Genomic DNA, 20565 nt, shown 5'->3' on the forward strand with positions numbered 1-20565 from the left:
AATATCCTCTATTTAAAGCCCAGAAACGTTGTACAAAGTTAATGTTGTATAAATTATTTTAATATGATCTCGAAGCTAGAAATGATCCTAAAGCTTCCATCAATATTATAAGTGGGCATCCCAGATGTTTTAGTCGTGCCTGTTTACCAACTTACTAGCGAAGCCTTACCGCAAAACCATTATCGTTACGGTACGATGCTTAATGCTACATAAGAACCATTTATGGTATAAAAACCGCCATATCCGTACACTAAACCTGCCAATAAAAATAAGAAACTTATGTATAGAAATTAGGTAAAATGTTGCCAAACTCTGCATCCATTCACTGGCAGTGTCTTAACTTCTTACTGTAATAGTCAAGGAGTGACTCCGTAGTAACTTCAGCATCACAGAGCAAAAGTAGCCGAGACATTTCTTAAGTGCACAGTGTAGGCCGGCTCGTGGTGAAGTGTACACGTTTTTTGATACAAGTTTCGGTGGCAAATTTCGACACGTGAGTTTGTTTTTGTATCACATATTAAGTAAAGTTTTGAGTCGTGTCACTTAATAAAAGCGCTTTCAGTGTAAATGCATATTATGATTTATCAAATTTATAATTTGCCTTTAGATTTTATGGCAATAAATTTATTTTAAAATATATGGTATTTAAAAACTAAGAGTAGGTACTCTTATAATCCGCAGTCATTCGCCAGTGACTAAAATTTAACCAGTCTGCCGATCGGCTGTAAGCGCATTTTTTACTTGCTTGCAAGCTTGCATTTCTGTTTTTGAATTTAACGCAAGTGAATCTAAATACCTATGTGTTCCACGGAATTCAACATTTTAAATTTTTTTCAATAAAATTTACTTTCCTTCTCCTCATCTTTTCATTTTAAGCTGTGCGAATATAAGAATTAAAAACTAAAACTTTATAATATTTAACAAAAGTATTGAGCTTGGCGACTTCGCGATTTATTTCTAATTATGCGTGATTGAAAAAAATTACTCAATCACGCATAATTATTTTAGTATTTTATTTTTATACTAACTTTTCATGTCCGTATCTAGCTCATTACACTTCACATCGATATAATTCAATAGAAAATTAATTAATATTAATTATAAATATGAAAAATGGGGTGCATCCTCCGGCTTCTCCCACCAGTGGGTACAAAGGGTTTACTCGTACAACCACTGGGTTAGGTTAGGATTTAAAATTTAAAAAATCGTAAATTTATACATCGTTACGGTAAATAAATACTAAATAGTTAAATTAAAACAATGCAATTTTTAAAAGTTTTAAGTGAATGACATCGTTTAGTACCCATTGGTTTTCGTTAATTCAAGGTCGAGTTATTGTTATTTGTTTTTTTGTTACTTTGAATAATGCATGGCCGCTTTTTTGGTAAAAAAAAAAAAAGAAATGGTGGACAGGGTAGGCCACAGGTTAGCTATCGCTAAAGACTCAATATATATTTTTTTTTGGAAAATAACGCAAAAGCTAGACTTACTACCTCATCATTATAAATGCGTTATCATATACTGCGGTATTGTAATATTAATTTCGGTATACCTAATAATGTATTATACTCGTGGTAAAATATATAGATATTATGCTAATACCTAGGTAGTAAGATATAAAACTTGATGCTATCCGTTTAGCAATTTACTTATGCGTGATTGGGTAACACAATTCTCACAACCAAATATACATAAACATCTAAACATTTTCACTAACTTTCACATTTATGATAGTTGTGTTAAATGTCATAATAATATTAAGATTACTTTGAATTGCATAGACTTGTGTGAGTTTTGTATCTTAAACTTAATATCTATAATCTTTTGTCCAGAATTACTGTATAAAATCGAATAACATTTTTTTTAACAATCAGTTTAATACATTTAAAGTTTACTATAACTCTATAACTGTCCTCTATGTTTCTTGGAGAATAAGTAGCTAAGTATATTTGGCTGTAATTAATTATATCCTTTTTTTTATTCCACTCCAACTGAGCCCTTGAGTGCACCAGCTAGTAAGTGATGATACAGTCTAAGATAGTAACGGACTAACCTGTTAGGGGTATGCCAGTCATGTTATACCTATACCCTAATCGGTTTCTACGCGACGCGATAGCTTAGCGGCCCGTCTTTGTCGGTAGAGTGGGTGGTACTAGCCACGGCCGAAGCCTCCCACCTGACCAGACCAGAGAAAGTACAGAAATTATAAATTCCTAAATTGCTCCTGCTGGGGCTCGAATCCGGGACCCCCACTTAAAACCACAGCGCTCACCAGGTTCCAGGATTTAGTATGAAACACTTACGTGTTACTGTAGTTATAGTGTTCGTAGAGTTTGGTATTTTTATGTTACAATCTTCATATGATAATGTTCAACTAAAATTGATATGAAATGAAGCGATGATAGCGCAGTGGGTATGACTTCCGACTTCACTTTCGGGGGGCCGAGTTCGAATCCTGACTTTTCTAAGATATTTGCTTTTTGAAGCAATTAAAATATCACTTGCTTCAACGGTGAAGGAAAACATCGTGAACCTGCAAACCTGAGAGTTCTGTATAATGTCCTTAAAGGTGTATTCCATCAATTAGCCTTAAGCTAGCGTGGTGGACAACGGCCTTAACCTCTTCTCATTGGGCGAAGAATTCTCTTTTTAAGCCATTGGCCATTACTGTGTTGTTTAAGAAAATTCCTTACACTTTGTCAACAGAAGTTGTATGACTGAAATGCAAATTATGTTAGCAAAGCGCGAAACGTGTACTTATTAGTATTGAAACCAAATTACTTGTCTACTGTCCATAGTTTAACTACACATTCTTAATAGGTACATTAATATAACATACCAACGACTTAATTACGTCAGTTGCTAGTATGTACATAATAGAGGATTTATTATCATTTACTAGCTGTTGACCGCGACTTCGTCTGCGTTTGTTTTTAAATGTGGCATTAAATTTAGTTGTAGTTCTAAAAAAATTGTATGTATTCAGTATCGTTAAGCCTTAAATGAGGGGTTTGCTGCTGTCCGCTGAGGAGTTCTGTCCTCTATCTCCAACCACAGTTTGTGCAAAATTAAACACATATACCTCTATAGTACAAAAATAATTATTTAAATCGGTTATGATTTGTCTTAGTTATGGTGTAAAATCGTCAAACACTCATCCCCTCTACTGTTAATGTCGGGAAAAAAGTATCCTATACTACTTCTAACACTTCCAAGAATATGTGTAAAAAGTTTCATGAGGATCGGTTAAGTAGTTTTTGCGGGAAAGCGTAACAAACAAAGTTACATTGACATTTATAATATTAGTAGGGCTTTTGTTAATGAAGTCTAGATTTTATCAAAGATTTGAAGATTATTCAAATTAGCATGAATTATAATTAATTAAAAATAATGAACTTTAATAGAATTGTCACCAGCATCATATCAACCCATTACCGGCTCACTACAGGGCACGGGTCTCCTCCCACAATAGGAAGGTTTTAGGACGTAGTCCACCACCCTGGCCTAGTGTGGATTGGTGGGCAAGTGGCCCGTTGTGCCAAGTTTAAATTACTGAAAAAGTAAAGGAGTCCCGGGGATCGAACTCGGTCCTTCACCAGTCTAGTCTTTGGTCTAATTTTTATTTTGTTAACTTCTAACGCGTGTACTATGTACACGCGTTAGAAGTTAACAAAATAAAAATCTTTTCAAAAATTGTATCTTACGCCTTATTCAAATTTTGTAGAAAAAACGACACTAACAATAGAAAAAAGTTATTACATTACAAGTTTTATTATAACGCATTATCTTGTTAAAAAGTTTATCTAAATATCGCAATGAACATATTCCTACATAATTAAAGAAATGGAAATAATAAATTTGGAATACTAATAGACTAATTACATAAAGTTTGAGATTTTTGTACAATTGAATCAATTAAATCACGGCAATGAGCCCGTGACGTGACGTGATGACTTTGACAATAGAAAGTGTACACTGTCAAACCTTATAGCTAACTTCAGGGTGTCGGTTTTTTGTGACGGTGTGCGCATCGTAAAAATTTACTCTCACCATTTTTCCATAACGCGCCAAAAGAAGTATAACTTCAAATAATCAGGACAAACAGACAAACTATACATTTAAAAACAGATGAACTACTCTTTTTGTTTGAATAAAAAAGTATACTTTTTTTTACTTGGTTTACCACCAGCTTACATTAAAAAGAACAAATTCAACTAGCTTATACAGTATGAAGTCAAAATATTCAGCTACTTATAGGTAAAGACCGCATTAAAATAAATAGCGGTAAACTAGCTTACATCTACACAAACAAGTTAAAAGTACTATATCCGGTGTAGGCAATGTAATGAACAAAATGAAATCATACTAAATAAGTTAATATAAGGCAAACACTTTATGCTCGACGGCCGATTGGCGCAGTTTGCAGCGACCCTGCCTTCTGAGCCTTCTGGCCGTGGGTTCGATTCCCACTACTGGAAAATGTTTGTGTGATGAGCATGATTTTTTTTCCAGTGTGTGGGTGTTTATATTCAAAGTATTTATGTATGTTATTCATAAAACTATTCATCAATCATCTTATTACCCATAACACAAGCTACGCTTACTTTGGGGCTAGATGGCGATGTGTGTATTGTCGTAGTATAGGTATTTATTCTTTGTATTCTATTTCAGTTTTTGTGTTTCTCACTATTCGCCCTTTATTTTCCTAACTGTGTAGTGGTGTACAAATAAAGAGTTTAAGTAAATAATAAATATATAAGTATTATTTACTTTATGCTCATTCATTTACATACATATTGTACGTTGTTCAGCTTACAAGCATTAGAAATTGGCACCATATTATGTAATTTACCTGTTGCGGTTTACTCACTACGTTGTAACGTTTTGTTTAATCCATCACATCACTCCACCCACTTCGGATCAAGCTTCCCACCAGCAGGGCTAGAACGGGCGGGAGATAAAAAATATATCCCCCGATTATATCCCCTGACAAGGAATATAATTAACGTGCCCATCTGCTAAATCACTGGAACATGGAATAGGAGAAGTTTACCCCCGTTTATTAATACACCTATAGTATTTGGATATATCCACATGTGAGCCAGTGCTCTGAGAGTTTATAAAGCTGTGGGAGAAGATAAATTTATATCCTTTCCCGGGGATATAGTTGTCTCCTGCCCGTGCTAGCCGGGCTGGAGGAGACCTTTTTTTCTCATTGGCAACAGGTGATTTTGGATGCCTCCATTTTCCCAATTTAAAAATGTATTAGAACCTCGTTATAGGTGTCTAACTAAAGTATCTACACAGACGCGTGTTTAGATCAAAAATTAAGAAGTTTTTTTTTTTTAATAATAGTAAGCCTTTATTAACAATCTTATAAATTACATTTCACCTTATACCTACTTAGTACTACCATAATATTTTATTTATTTATCATAGGTAGGTACATGTACAAGTAAAGTAAAGTAATTATAATAATTATACAAACAAATGCATCTTATATTGGTGTGTATGTAATAAATGTTAAATATGTATAAATTAGAAGACAGCAAACCTACCCTGTCTCTATTCTATTTTCATAATCGAGGCATTTTTAAGGCTCAATTGTCCAGTACCTACTAATTAATCGAAAAGTGGTGAGCATCTATCCCAGATAATTATAAATAATAATAAATATACAACGACAATACACACATCGCTATCTAGCCCCAAAGTAAGCGTAGCTTGTGTTATGGGTACTAAAAAGCTGGGGAATATTTTGATGAATATAATACACATAAATACTTATAATACACAGAAAAACACCCAGTTTAACGCCATTTCCTAACTACTGGGCTGATACTGAAATTTGGATATAGAAAAGGCTATATATAACTCGGGAATCCCTAGATCCGTGAACCCTAGTTCAACACGCCAAACAGCTGTGGCAAGTTATTCCCATAGGAACCTAATGCCTGTTTTCACCAACGACGAACAAGGCAATGCTTAATTAAGTAACTCCTAATCTAAGATTCCTAGGCATACTTTAACCGTTTACCAATAGTTATCACCACGTTTTTTTTAACAGACGTCACCTAAATTCTTAGGCATTCGATTTGGGCGATACTTAACTTTAAGGAACGACATTAAGCGCTTTAAAGTAGGGTACGCAATAATAATAGAGGCAAAACATTGCAACATGTGCATCGTGGCCCTTCCATTTTAATCTGATTTGCACTCGTAATCAACATCTTGCTATTACAAGTAGACACCGAATATTGCTTATATAACTACGAAAAATTAAGTGTTGCCCAAGCATTGACTGCGGCGGTCTGTTGCCCAACGTTGCGTGCGACAGAGGCACAAAACTTGCACCTAATAGCCTCGACATATACACCAACTTACAACTCCAACTATAAAAATATACAATCACTGCTTACGTGTGTGCAGCATAAGTTATTATTCTGTTTTACGATAGATGTAAGCAAAGCGGTGTGGTTCTAGACAACCTTATCGATAAGAAATTCATTAATTGTATATTAATCTCGCTATGATATTAGTTTAATTTATATAAAGTACTTACACAGTCCGCGTATGTTGTTCGCATAATCTATATCCGTATTTACCTACTAATGTAAATGAGAAATCATAAGCGTTAATATACATAGACACATCTACATTTATACAAAAATAAATATACTACACATAACGCCACCCAGCCCCAAAGTGGGCCCAAAGTTAGGGTAGCTTGTGTACTGAGGTAACTGATGAATATTTTTATGAATTGTATACATAAATACTTTATTATAAGTTTATAAAATACAGATTAAAATACAGAGAAAAACATTCATTTTAATTACATATACCTTTTCCCCGTTGTGGGAATCGAACCCACCACATTGGGCTCAGAAGCAGGGTAGCTGCCCACTGTGCCAATCGCTGTATCAAAGAAGATTAGAGACAACCACTCCACGTTAAACTTTTTAATTTTTTAAAGTGGATATAAGTACGCACCGTATTTCATCTTAGCGAGTCGCCTTTCGATACCTGTTTTTTGTGTAATTTAAGATATGACAGTGAATGGGGATTCGCGAAGCAACCAACACGATCGAGCCCAGACCATGATTAATTTATAAAAACAAAACAGGCCTTTAAGATATTTAACGACTTGATAGGTTTTAAGTAGGCGTACTATCTCGGTTGGAACGTACTACGTGTTGGCACGTCTGTAGACGTTTATATATGGTATTTCTCGTTTGCTTACTACATAGTTTCAGGCGTAAATAAATATTTTGCAAGTAGGCAGAGTATGTACTAGTAAATTATGAAATTGGAGAGGAGCATGTGTATCTATCGTGTGTCTACTTTTTTTATTGCACTATAAGTTAGCCCTTGACTGCAATCTCATCTGATGGTAAGTTATGAAACAGTACAAAATGGTAGCCGGCTTAACTGTTATAGGAATGGCAGTAATACTAAATCGAAGCCCCTATGGTTTCTTCATGACATCGTACCGGAAAGTAGACACTGCCAGAACAGACCAGAAAGCATTGCCCTTGCCGGAAATAGAACCCGGGGCCTCCCGCTATCTTAATTGCAATAACATAATTTGAAGTTGTACTTACAATTTCGATATTTATTTACTTAGTACTACTAACCATTCTAGCCATTTGGCGCAGTAGGCAGTGAGTAGCGACCCTGTATTCTGAGGGTTCGATTCCCACAACTGGAAAATGTTTGTGTGATGAACATGAATGTTTTTCAGAATATGAGTGTTTATCTGTATGTTATTCATAAAAAATATTAGTCATCTTAGTACCCATAACACAAGCTATGCTTACTTTGGGGTTACATGGCGATGTGTGATTGTCGTAGTATATTTATTTATTTACTATTCATCTTTAAGTTCTACAATCAAAATATATAAAAACAAAACCGAATTCACAAAAATTTTATTAATAATAAAACTCGTAAGTGTACGTAATAAGAATTAAGTAACTTTCTGAGTAGGCATAAGTATCTGCTTTCTCAACTTCACAGGACAAGTTTGCTAAATAGTTTGTGTCAAAAGTAAAGAAATCGGTCCCCCCCGAGAAGGAGTCTCATAACGATTATCATAACAATATAATGTTGGTGAAAATTACCGCGGCCGATGGCTTAAATATTTGTCAGAGTCATTGGGTCCTGATTACTTTACTCCGGACGGTTAACCTAATACTTGTTAGATTAGACTATATTAGACCCCTTTTAAAGCACGCTTGCAACATTCAAACTAGGTAGTTTACTAATATATGGAGAGGTAAACAAGACTATTAAAACGAAGTAGAGATGTCTGTTGCACAATAGATACAACGCCCACGCACTTTCATAAAGAACATAATTACTTAATGAGCGAAATATCTAGAGTAACTCTAAAAATACAGGCAATGTGCGATACAGTCGCGCACATCAATTGTTCCGTACGTCTAAAAACGAGTAACTTAACGAAAAAAAATATTATTTTGTTCCCCAATAATTATAATATACCTGTTTTCAACATAATCTATGCTAGTTAGGATCATGCATGTTTGCAGTATCTAACTCTTATTAACTACTTAAATGTTTTTGCATATTTTTTACATAACAGAGTCGTTAATAAGTACTTAACTAATAGTATTTATTTTATCAAACCGGTTATTATCTGTTTACTACCTGAGTTTTTCTACATCTATTTTTGGAACTAGCAGTCAATTGCAATCTATTCATGATAACACTAAATGTAGAACTTCTGCTACAACTTCTGTATTTCTGTACTAGTATCGGATCTTAAAATATTAAGGTTCTTAGTCTTACCTATTAATTGTAACTTCTATCTAGAAAATAGCACTGTTCCAGATAAATATATATTAAATTTGGAAGAGAGAAACTGCTGAGTTTCCATCGGCTACTTCTTGTTCCAATCCATCTACTCGATACACTAGGAAATAGATACATTTGTAATTCGCAGTAAAATATCCACTGTCTTCATTATCATCATCATGTCAACCAATAGACGCCCACTGCTGGGTATAGGTCTTTCGTAGGGAGTTCCATTTCCACAAATTAATGCTTTGTTTACTTACTGTACACCTACTTTTTACTTACTGATTTTTCCTTATCCGTAGAACCATGTCACGAAGGCTAACGAAGCGGTATCTGATACCAGCCGACGAATACAAGTCCCCGCTGTCAGAAGAAACTCAAGCGATTGCGGAAGCTGAACTCAGGGAAACAGAAAGTTCAAGATGTCAAGCTCTTGATGCCTTAAGGAAATGGATGGAACAGAATCCTAAGTTTCTGGCTGTCAGAATGGGTAAATACGCTTAAATTAACTTTAAAAATAAACTTTAAGACTTAACATCATAGATATCAAACAATTATCCGTCTACTACAGGGTGCGGGTCTCCTCTTAGAATGACAAGGGATCAGGCCTTATTAAACCACGCTGGACTTCACACTCGATCCCCGAAAGGGAAACTGAAGCCCACCATTACTTAGGTTATCGAATAACACCCAGCAAATGTGCTTGGTGCAATTTATAATATATTCATAGTGTAGGAACACAATACCAAACAGGTCTTCCAAAACTTATCTTTACGCTCATTTCGCTCCGAGCATCCTCTAGCCTCAGGAGAGGTTGACATTACAATGCAAAAGAGGTCCCAGGTTCGATTTCAGGGCAAGGGTAATTTGGGAATTTATAATTTCTGAATTCTCTTCGGTTTGATCTTGGGCCGTAGCTGGTTACCACCACACCGACTAAGACGTGCCGACAAGCGATTTAGCGTTCCAGCATAACTGCCATGCCCCAGAAGGTTAGTGCATCTTACTCAGTACTCTGTATCATTATTAATTACTGCTTCATGACCACATCACATGCGCACATGTTTGCAGTCGCAGGATATGTAGAGGAATAAAATAAAACGGACCTGATGCATGATTCTATCCAATGCATAAATATAAATAAATATTGAGAGGTTGTTTAGCGAGCGGGTTTCGCGGTGGCGCAAGGCTGAGTCAAGCGTGCAGTGTTGCGCACTGAGTTGCTGGACCACATCTATCAACGCGGATACGAAGTAATATCGCCCTACAACACCTGCTCTTTTAAACCACATGTAGAACAGGCTTTACTTAAAGTTAAGGTTAAAAATCCCAGTATATTTATGGTATGGTGTTTTGTCGTGTTGTGGTTATGTTGTGTTGTGACGGCAGATCAGGATACATTGGTCACCACTCCTTCGGATACCGTAGGAAGCGACAAAGTCAATATAACGCAGAACCTGTTATTGCCTGTCTATAATATCTACTCGGCAGAAGCGGTGATAACGCATTGGGTTAAGAGCTCAACTGCACTTTCAGGGGGCCGAATTGTGTGTTTTAAGTATTACTTGCTTCAACGGTGAAGGAAAACATCGTGAGGAAACCTGCATGCCTGAGAGTTCTACATAATGTTCTCAAAGGTTTGTGTAGTCGACTAATCCGCACTGAGGCCAGCGTCGTGGACTATGGCCTTAACCCCTTCTCATGCTCATATTACTTGCTTCAAAGGTGAAGGAAAACATCGTGAGGAAACCTGCATGCCTGAGAGTTCTACATAATGTTCTCAAAGGTTTGTGTAGTCGACTAATCCGCACTGAGGCCAGCGTGGTGGACTATGGCCTTAACCCCTTCTCATTGTAGGGGGAGACCCGTGCACGGTAATCGGTTTATGTGATGATGATGATGAATATCCACTCTTTTATACCAGACCAGACAAGATCCATGATAAAATTTTGTATTGTTTTTTGAAGCCTATTATTCCACAGATCAAATTTGATTGGCAATCGTGTGGTTTGAGTGATTTTAAGTGTAAAAGAAACATCTGTTCTAAGAATACAGTTATTCTGTTTGACTGTGTGTGTGTGAATTATTCGTCCAAGCGCTCCTCAGTAATTCTACTGACAATTTCACCAGCAATTAATTGTGTTAAGTCAATTGTTGCGACTGTTGATTAATTGTATGTACAATCTCAATTTGGTAACGGGATCAGGCAATATCGCACAACGAATTTAAAAAGAGTTTATCAATGCAGGTTGATTTTCGTTGTCTCTGTTACATAAGCTTACATTACATAAGCAAAATCTAAAACCAATTTTAATTTTTTTTCCTTATTGGAGGTATTGTTCCAGTTTTAATAATAGTAGTCAATTAGTTATCTAATTTATTTATTTATTTTTTGATATTAATTGAAGAGTACCCATTTTTAATTAGTATTTTTTAATAATGATTTCGCTTTGCTATACTACGGAATAAGGATAATGTAGATAGGTGAGCTTTTATGCTTATTATCGATCGAACGATGGCTTAACGTATGTACGCACGGGGGTGGAAACAGACTCCAACTTTCTGGGCTAGTTCTGGGAGTTTATTGACATACTAGCTGTTGCCCGCGACTTCGTCTGCGTTTGATTTTGTTTTTTGATGTGGCATTAAATTTAGCTGTAAATAAAAAAAAACTTAAAGTATTCAGTATCGCTAAGCCTTAAATGAGGGGTTTGCCGCTGTCCGCTGAGGAGTTCTGTCCTCCATCTCCAACCACAGTTTGGGCAAAATTAAACACATATTATAACTTCTATAGTACAAAAATAATTATTTAAATCGGTTATAATGTGTCGGAGTTATGGTGTAATCGTCAAACACTCATTCCCTCTCCCAAAGGAACCGAGTTTAATGTCGGGATAAATAGTATCGTATAATACTTCTAACACTTCCAAGAATATGTGTACAAAGTTTCATGAGGATCGGTTAAGTAGTTTTTGCGTGAAAGCGTAACAAACAAACTTACATTGACATTTATAATATTAGTAGGGATAGGGATAGGGATGAACGTAAATTATGGGAGTATATTATATAATAATTACGTCATAAAATCGAAATCAAAATCATCTTTAGCGTTTTTAAATCTTTCCAGACTCTACTTACCTACTTCGTTACCTCAGGACTAAAAAGTTCAGCGTTCCAATGGCACAAGAGGCTATTGAGCGCTACATTCTACTCCGGCAATCCTGGGGTATTGCATTCAACCAGCTCGACTATATGCTGCCCGTTATGACAGAGATCATTGACCTAGGGTAAGTCAAGTCTTTAAACATTCATTTTTCTGGTCCTTATATTTACACCCCACTGCTGGGCGTATTCTAAGCCTATTCTCTCATAGAGGGATTTAGAGCATTGTCGAACTACGCTGCGCCAATTCGGGTGGGATTGCTTACATCGCATGTTAATGAAGTCATTTTAACCAGAAAGTATTGTTAACTCACCGAGGTAACACGGAAGTGAATACTGACAATTAGGTGAGACTTAACTTTAGACGAATTTCTTGGAAAAAAAACTGTCCGAACCGAGAATCGAACCCTGCCCCGTGATCCGTAAGCAGTGTAACCTGGTTTAAAAAGGCAAAGATTGAGCCCTATACGCGCACAAACGGAAGGGCAGATTTTAATGAGGTTTTTAGCATTATACACATGTATTATCAAAGAGATTACAAGATTTCTATAGGTATAAGGTGGCCACCAGAGGGCAAGATATTAGATTTTTTTAGATGTATACTTCATTTATTATTCGCATATTATTGCCTTTCAGATACATATTTGTGAGCCCTTACAAAGACAAACTGGGCCGACGCGTCGTTATATACAGACCTGGTAAGTATTCGTAAAACCATGTATTTATCTATTAGATAAGGCTAATTGGAAGTAGATGCAATGTCGCATCGGCCTTATATTATTCCATATTGCAGTAGGTATCGTGATAATGTAAAATTTTTGTTGCACAGTTTTAGTGCGATCAGTAATTTAAATAGGTTTCTTTACAAAGCGTCGATAACAAAGCACGCCGTGACAACCATACACTGTTCATCACATCTGTATAACACATCAACTGTTACATTTAAGGTAAAAATGGTGAACCGCGATTTACCTTTAATTACAACAGTTAAAGGTTTAGGATACTAAGCGGCGTGCACTTAATACATGCACAAAAGCACTGCCTACCCTAAACTTTTTGTATAACTCATAAATGCGAAGGATTTTTCCACTTTAAGGCATCTTTTTTCTTTATGCATTCCCTGGCAAAACCGTGGAAAAACCGTGTGCACGCCACTGCACTAATACTATTAAATAACTAGACTTTGATTTTTGGATTGAATGACAGTTTCTTCAGTTCAGCCCGCGGTTTTGCTAACGTAACATAGGTATTATCTGGACCAGGCTTTACTGATGCAATCTATTTTTACGTTTCTAACATTCCTTAGGTGTCTTCGATCCGTATAAGTACACAAATCAGGATATGTGTCGAGTCATGGCCATGTGCTACGAGACCCTGATGGAGGATGAAGAGACTCAAGTCCGAGGATTGGTGCACTACGCAGACGGTTCAGGAGTCAGCTTCCCACACCTTACACTCTTCACACCGAAGGAGGCCGTGAGAATAGTTAAAAATGGGGAGGTAAGACTTATCAAGGTCATCGGCTCTTATTATTATAAACTATTCATTATCATCATCAGCCTAACAACGAACCACTGCACGGCAAGAATGGGCAGGAGACAATTATGTCCGCGGGGAAAGGATAAAAATGTATCATCTCCCACAGCTTTATCAACTCTCAGAGCACTGGCGCACAAGTGGAAATAATATCCAAATAATTATTTCTGGCAGAGCCCCATTCCGAGGCTCGCCAACAAGCCCGCGTCACGCTGTTAAAATCATTAGGGTTAATCAGCTACACACAATCCGGCAAAAAAAAAAACTGGCGCACAAGTGGAAATAATATCCAAATAATCTATTTGTAATAAGAAACGGGGGTAAAATTCTCCTATTCCATATCCCCGTGTTTTAGCAGGTGGGCACGTTAATTATATCCCCTGTCAGGGGATATAATAGGGGGATATAATTTTTATCTCCTGCCTGTCTAGCACAGGCTTCCCCTATCAAAGAAGAGAGAATCATAGAGCATAGACCCACCACGCTAATTTCTATATTCCTCTATTCATCAGGAAACCTTAAGACAAACCCTTCCTGGTTTTTAATGCGCACAGCAAAGATCCGAAACACCGTTACTGCTTCAGAATTCCGCGTCACCTATTCAATCAAGTTTCACCTTATACCACTATACCTTTTATCGTACTATTAACTTTAAATTAAGACATCTTATAATCGGATGTTCATCTCGATTCACACTAAAACTACTAAAAAGATAAGGGTTAACCCTTAAGGGCTGTTTGATTTTTTCTTAAACATAAATGCTGAAAGCTAAACAATTTCGAAGAAACTATTTTTGTCAAGCGACACACATCATCTGCTTCGTCACATAAGTCTGATGGAAAGGCAGTCTTATTAATCATACATCGTCTTATTTCCAGCGCACAATCCCACTGAGACATAAAGAAATCTACGGGGTGAACGTACACCCCACTATAAAGTTCGCGCTAGACTTTGGCATGGGTCTCATCTCAGAGAAGATAAGGAAACGTGTGAAACTGTATACGTCAATAGAAGACGTTGAAATCGACAAGAAACTATTGCCGCAGGAATACGGTGGAGTGATGCCCATGAAGGAGATGATACGTGAGTTATAATTAACAAAAAAATTCTATCTTTCACAATTGCAGAAATCCTAGCAATTATGCGTTGTAAATTCAACATCTGATGATTTTCTGTGATAAAAACCTAAAGTAGAAATAAGTATAAGTTTTCTGTAATGAGATTCCAAAATGGTGTCAAATTTTATCAACTTAAAGCAAGACGACGAGACGAGATATAGAATGTAAATAAACTTTGACGTTATTGCGTGCATCCTGCGCATTGACCTCTATTATACTATTGTATACCTAGTACACTATAAGAGAGTTAGTGATCCTGCGTGTATCAGTATTATTGCCCTTTCTTCTCGCCATTACAATCAATATTTGGTTAAGGAGGCAACCCCAGGCATATGACTTAGAACTTCCATTCTATTAAATATTACTATTGTTCATCAAGTAAAGTTTTGAACAAGCAAAATGTTCTTTAATCAAATTTTCGATAACAATTTTTTTGTGTACTAGGCACCTATTAATTATTTATATATATATATATATATATATAAAGTATAATAAATATATATATAAAGTTAGTTATCTATTGTTATATAAATTTAAATAACATGATATATTTATTTCAAACTTTCTCATTGACCTTGCAGAACTATGGAAAGCTGAAATGGCAGCGAAAAGGGATATTCTACTGCTAAACGACAAAATTTCGGTTCGGTTGGAAATGTATAGTGAAGCTGCCCGAGAAGGCGCTATCTCAGCGTTGCGTGCTGGCGCTAACACTTGCGCAGGCGCAGATGCTGTGGGCGACGCTATGCGAGGACTGACTGGCAACTTCAGAAAACTAGAGGTCGACTGATGCGTTAATACGTTGAACACTTAGGATTTACAGTTTAGCGATAGATTCATTAGACAATAATTAGGTTTAAACCATCTTATAATAATATCATAAAAAGAACGCCCAATAAGGTGATAGGGTGGGGTAATCTCAAATTCCACCAAAATCGGCAGTACAAAATTTTAAAAATCGCAACTGATTATGAACATGTTTGGAATTCAGTCATAAACTTTGGTGTCATATAAGATGAAGAAATATTGTAAAAATAATCTATCTCAGAACCTCCCACTTGAGACATCACTCACGACTGCGTCAGAAAAGTCAACACTGTCAGGTTTCATTATAACAAAGAAATGACTTCCACTGTTACATACATAGGATTAGAGGCTCCTCTGTTAGGATTTCCAAAAACAGTCATGCGCCGTTGGTTTTAGTTTCTTCATCATCATCATCATCTCAACCGATGAAGGTACAATTACAGCTGGGGTTTTTTTGTAGGGATAGCAGCACCAGATTCGGTATGGAGCCGCCTGTTTTCAGCGGCTATTTTAGTTAACTCATCAGTTTTGTAGTATTTCAATGAAAGTATTCTAATTTTAAGACTTGTGATAATAATGTTTATGTTATAAGGGCCAGTTTTCCTATCGCCGAATAATATTCGTAAAATATATTCCTCGTTATTTAGCGATCGAAAAATCTGCCTGTAATTGTAAAAGCTCTCCATAGTTTTAAATAATAAATATCTTACCTAATCAATGCATTTATTTCTATATTTACTTACCTACCCAGAAGCGGTGATTAGAAGCTCGACTTAACTTTCGGGTAGCCGAGGTTTAATCCTCGCACGCACCTCTAACTTTTCTAAGTTATGTGCGTTTTAAGAAATTAAAAATAGTACATGCTTCGATTGTGAAGGAAAACATCGCGAGGAAACCTGAACCTAAGAGTTCTGCATAACGTTCTCAAAGGTATGTGGAGTATACCAATCCGCACTGGGCCAGCGTGGTGGACTACGGCCTTAACCCCCTCTCATTGTGGGAGGAGACCCGTGCCCTGTAGTGGGCCGGTAATGGGTTGACATGATGATACTTACCTACGACATCCCTTCAACTGCCGAATTTAATGGTGCTAATTCTGTTGTGCACAGCTCTCTTACTAGATTGATGGATCTAAAAATCCTCATCATAAAAAGCACACTGTCCACTGCTAAACTAAATAGAGGACTAAATTCCTCTTGCAATGGGAGGAGGCCGATAATGACCACGGTGGACCGATGGGTTCGTGATCGCAGGTGGAAGTTCGAATATAATAAAGTAGAATGTATTTAAATAAAAAGATCAATTTTTGATAAGTTATTTATAAAAAACTCGTTTACTAACTAACTTTTCACACTCTCACTTATCAAACGAAGATTCGTACAAATATTTTACCAACGTCACAGTGTTTATAGATACAATGTATGGCACGTAGGAAGTTTGGCGTGACTCGAGTAAAAGGCGGAACAAGATTTCCTACGCATCAAGAACAAGGATTTTTTTTTTGCAATAGTGACAAGGGCACTGGCATATGATACATGCCACCTCACCAACGGCAACGACAAACGCGTTGAGTCAAATGATATCATGGTCCGGGTGGCTTGTTGTCAATGTGCTCCTGGTTTTAAGAACTTTGCCACATTAAGCTAATAGGAAACCATTGTCCGTCATTGGTACAACTTTACAATAATAATGCTTAGCCACTACTTAGTTAACTTAATGGTTGAAGCAAGCGTACACATCATTTTTTTTTTTTTTTAATTGAAAATTGAACTCAAAATAATCGTATCAAGTGAATACTTCTCTCAAAATGGTATACCCATAGGTAAATAGGTAAGAAAATTTATAAACTAGTAGATAACATGTTTTATTCTTTCGTTTCGGGGTATTACGACTGTGCTTCTGAAAATGTTATAAGAGCTCAAATTAGTGGACAAATAATAATATTACTGGGTTCAATTTTATCGTCTAACCATCGCGGTTAAATATTCCTTCGAACTAAAATAGGTATGCGTTTGAGCGATGTCTTTTTTGACGCCGTGGTTCATTTCCTCGCTTAACAATTCGGATATTATGCGCTTAAAATAAACAATGTGTACGCCTGCGTACCAGGGCTTACTCGTGTAACAAAAACATCAATAATTTTGGCATGTTTAGGAACTTTAAGAAACAATACGCTGAATTTTGTCCCGAAGCATTTTCTTACAACAACGACAAGCGATTGTTCATACAAATCGGTATTATCAACAACTATAAAAAGGTATACAAATTCTACTGTGAAATGTATTGAACACTAAATTATATACTATAGATACAATATTCTCGTTAAAATTTAATACGTTCTATAAACCTCCAAACGTGAAAGAAACAAAAAAATCTTTATATATTTAATTTAATTTATTAAAAGAAATGCATGCAAGAAATAAACCGGGTATATTGCCACCATACAAGACTTGTTTATACGTAGGGACGGGGACAAAGCTTTAAAAACAGGCATGCCATACATAATGACTAATAATTTCTAATTCCCCTACTACTACCCTGGACTAAAACTAAGCTTGTGTTTGTGCATGGAAATAGTCCAACGGAGCGGTTTTGTAATTCTTTGCACCCTCATGCCGTTGAACTTCTGTTGCTTGGAGGTTCATGAAGCGGTTTGAAAGTTAAAAAAAGAGGCTAGGATCATTCATTAAATTGATATCCTTAAAGAGATATCTTTACTAGTAACTACATTCTTATAGAAAGGCTTATCAGGGCTAATACCAACTATCAGGATAATTATTTGTATAGTTCTTCTATCTCAAGACATAAGCGACGGTTTAGCTAAGATTGGCTTCACCCATTGTTTTAGTAAGCGTAAACTCCGGATCTACATATAAAGGTTGAAATACGCTATTTAATTTACACAAAAAGGTTCCTGGTGGTCTACCTATATTGAAAGGTATGAAATAGAAATACTATACTAGATTATGTGTGGATTTATATCTATGGATAATGGATTGTTTTTACACTTCTCAATCAAAAAAAAAGGTCGTTTGCGAATCAAACTTTAGCCTCGAGGGTTCCATACCTTTGAAGGAAACGTATAATTATTTATTTAACACTTTTTATGAATAACTAAAAACTATACAGCTATAAAGTTAACTTTATTTTAAAATATCTAATATGAAGTACCTTTATATATCCCAATTTTACTAAAATTTCAAAACCTGGAGAAATAAATAAAAAAAAAAATTGTGACGAACATGGACTGTCTAACTCAGTCCATAAAGCAGTCTTTAAATTACTTTAAAAAAATCAGATGGCGAGAAGTATGTCTCACAATATTTTACGACCTTATATCTTCTGGAAGTTAAGGAATCTTCTTCTTCTTTTTATTAAGGTTTTGATCATCTTATAGATGTTTTAATATTATAGAAAGCTTTAAAATACCATATGCTTTTATTAAGTTAAACTAGAAACTTGAAATCCTAACGCCAATGGGAACGCAACATCCTTATTTTGATCTACTCCTACTCATTCTAACAGACAAACGGTCAGACAGACAAACAACTTAGTAAATTTTGAAAGAGTTATTGTATTAACGAGGCACGGAACCCTAAAAATTCACTCTACTCTTCTCTTACTGAGAAGAGTCGAGTTGTCGGTGTCGTAATCTTAAAGTAATTAAGGGTGCATACACGAGCATTTATTGTCTCTATGTATAAGTCTTTACCATTGTAAGAAAATACGAATATTCTTAGAATTATTGATCTGGGTAATACAGTTGCAGGAACGAAAGGTAATATAATACATAATTATTTTTCTACCAGCAAAAAACTCTGCTACCCTGATTGCTAAATCTGATTAAAGGAATTCTTTAACAATTCTGAAATGACAATGAGATTAAATTAAAGTTCGATTTTAAATTTTTGGTATACCACTGCACAGTAGATTAATTATTTATTACCACTACTCATTAATTGGCTAATAACTAAAAGTGCTTGCGATTCGTATTGCATTTTAGTAGATAAGATCATTTAAAGCTCTTTGGTTCAGAAATAAGAAGAAATCATCGCAGACACTGAAATATAAAAAAAAATTGCAAAACAGATAAAATTAAAGAGTCATACACAGATGGTTCTATGGGGCAGATTTAACTTTATATTAGCCTTCACTAATACGTAATATGATATATTAATTATATAAGCAAATCAGATCTATAAAAGTGAATATAAATAAACATAATAGATCCATGTATGGCTCTCTTAGATAAAGTTTATCTAAGAATATAGAAATTAAATATGTACTACAGAAATTTATGGAAAAAAAAACTTGTTAATCATACATTAATGAATATTTCGTATTAATAAACTTATAAGATAATCATTATAATTATTTATTGTGTTTATGGTGCTATTTCAGTTGTACATAATTCCTTAACTAAAAGCTAAATTGAAGTCTAAAACTAGCATGAATTTTCTCGGGTGTATTGGAAAAAGAGATGGCATTACTGAACATCTGTTAATTTAGTTCAGTTCAAGGATTTGTATATATAACCCGATTAGCGCCAATTTTTAAATAATTATAATATTTTAACTATATTACATATTAAAATACTACCAGAAGCACGGGATTTCGTCGCCATTTAACTCAGTAGCGTGCACTCCATAGAGGCAAAAGGAATTTGCCTACCCTGTCATCTGATTTCGCTTACAATTAAGTTATTTCAAAGCTAAAATAGTAAATGTATCTTATTTAATATTCATTGTAGTAAGGCAGAGAAACAGTTAAATAATGTATTTAACTAAGAACTAGTTACCATAACCATACGCACGCCACTGGAAGATTTACACCCGTATTCACAAACATTACTATGAGGTCTCACAGTAACCAATCATATTATTGATAGCCTGCATTCCTCGTCCGCGTTTATTATGATTTTTTAAGAATCCCGTAGGAACGGTTTGTTTTCCTAAGATAAAAAGCTTAGCGCTCTCCGTTCTTTCAACTAACTCTATGCAAAAAAAAACAAGTTTATTCGTCACTCAGTTATGGTGTTAACAAAGGACGTACATTTATTAAGGCGGCTTCGTACACTCTGATACCGCCGGAAGCGTTTTTTCTGCGGGACGTGCCCAAAAGG

General features: G+C 35.6%; 1 protein-coding gene across 1 annotated transcript; it reads left to right on the plus strand.

The window, feature by feature from the left end:
* Positions 1-420: 420 nt before the first annotated feature.
* LOC120636660 (retinaldehyde-binding protein 1-like) lies at positions 421-16161 on the plus strand. The gene is made up of 7 exons (XM_039908222.1): positions 421-493; positions 9123-9310; positions 11948-12107; positions 12619-12680; positions 13289-13482; positions 14397-14601; positions 15218-16161. The coding sequence occupies exons 2-7, from the start codon at positions 9127-9129 to the stop codon at positions 15424-15426; spliced, it is 1014 nt and encodes a 337-aa protein (XP_039764156.1). The 5' UTR covers positions 421-493; positions 9123-9126; the 3' UTR covers positions 15427-16161.
* Positions 16162-20565: the final 4404 nt, after the last annotated feature.

This window comes from Pararge aegeria, chromosome Z (genome assembly GCF_905163445.1).
Source record: "Pararge aegeria chromosome Z, ilParAegt1.1, whole genome shotgun sequence".
NCBI lineage: Eukaryota > Metazoa > Arthropoda > Insecta > Lepidoptera > Nymphalidae > Pararge > Pararge aegeria.

Bases quoted from the DNA above. Each gene is read 5' to 3' on its own strand.
- LOC120636660 (XM_039908222.1), top strand. From the start codon at position 9,127: ATGTCACGAAGGCTAACGAAGCGGTATCTGATACCAGCCGACGAATAC. The intron at 9,311-11,947 runs GTAAATACGCTT...AAATCTTTCCAG, and splicing joins GTTTCTGGCTGTCAGAATGG to ACTCTACTTACCTACTTCGT. The intron at 13,483-14,396 runs GTAAGACTTATC...TCTTATTTCCAG, and splicing joins GAATAGTTAAAAATGGGGAG to CGCACAATCCCACTGAGACA.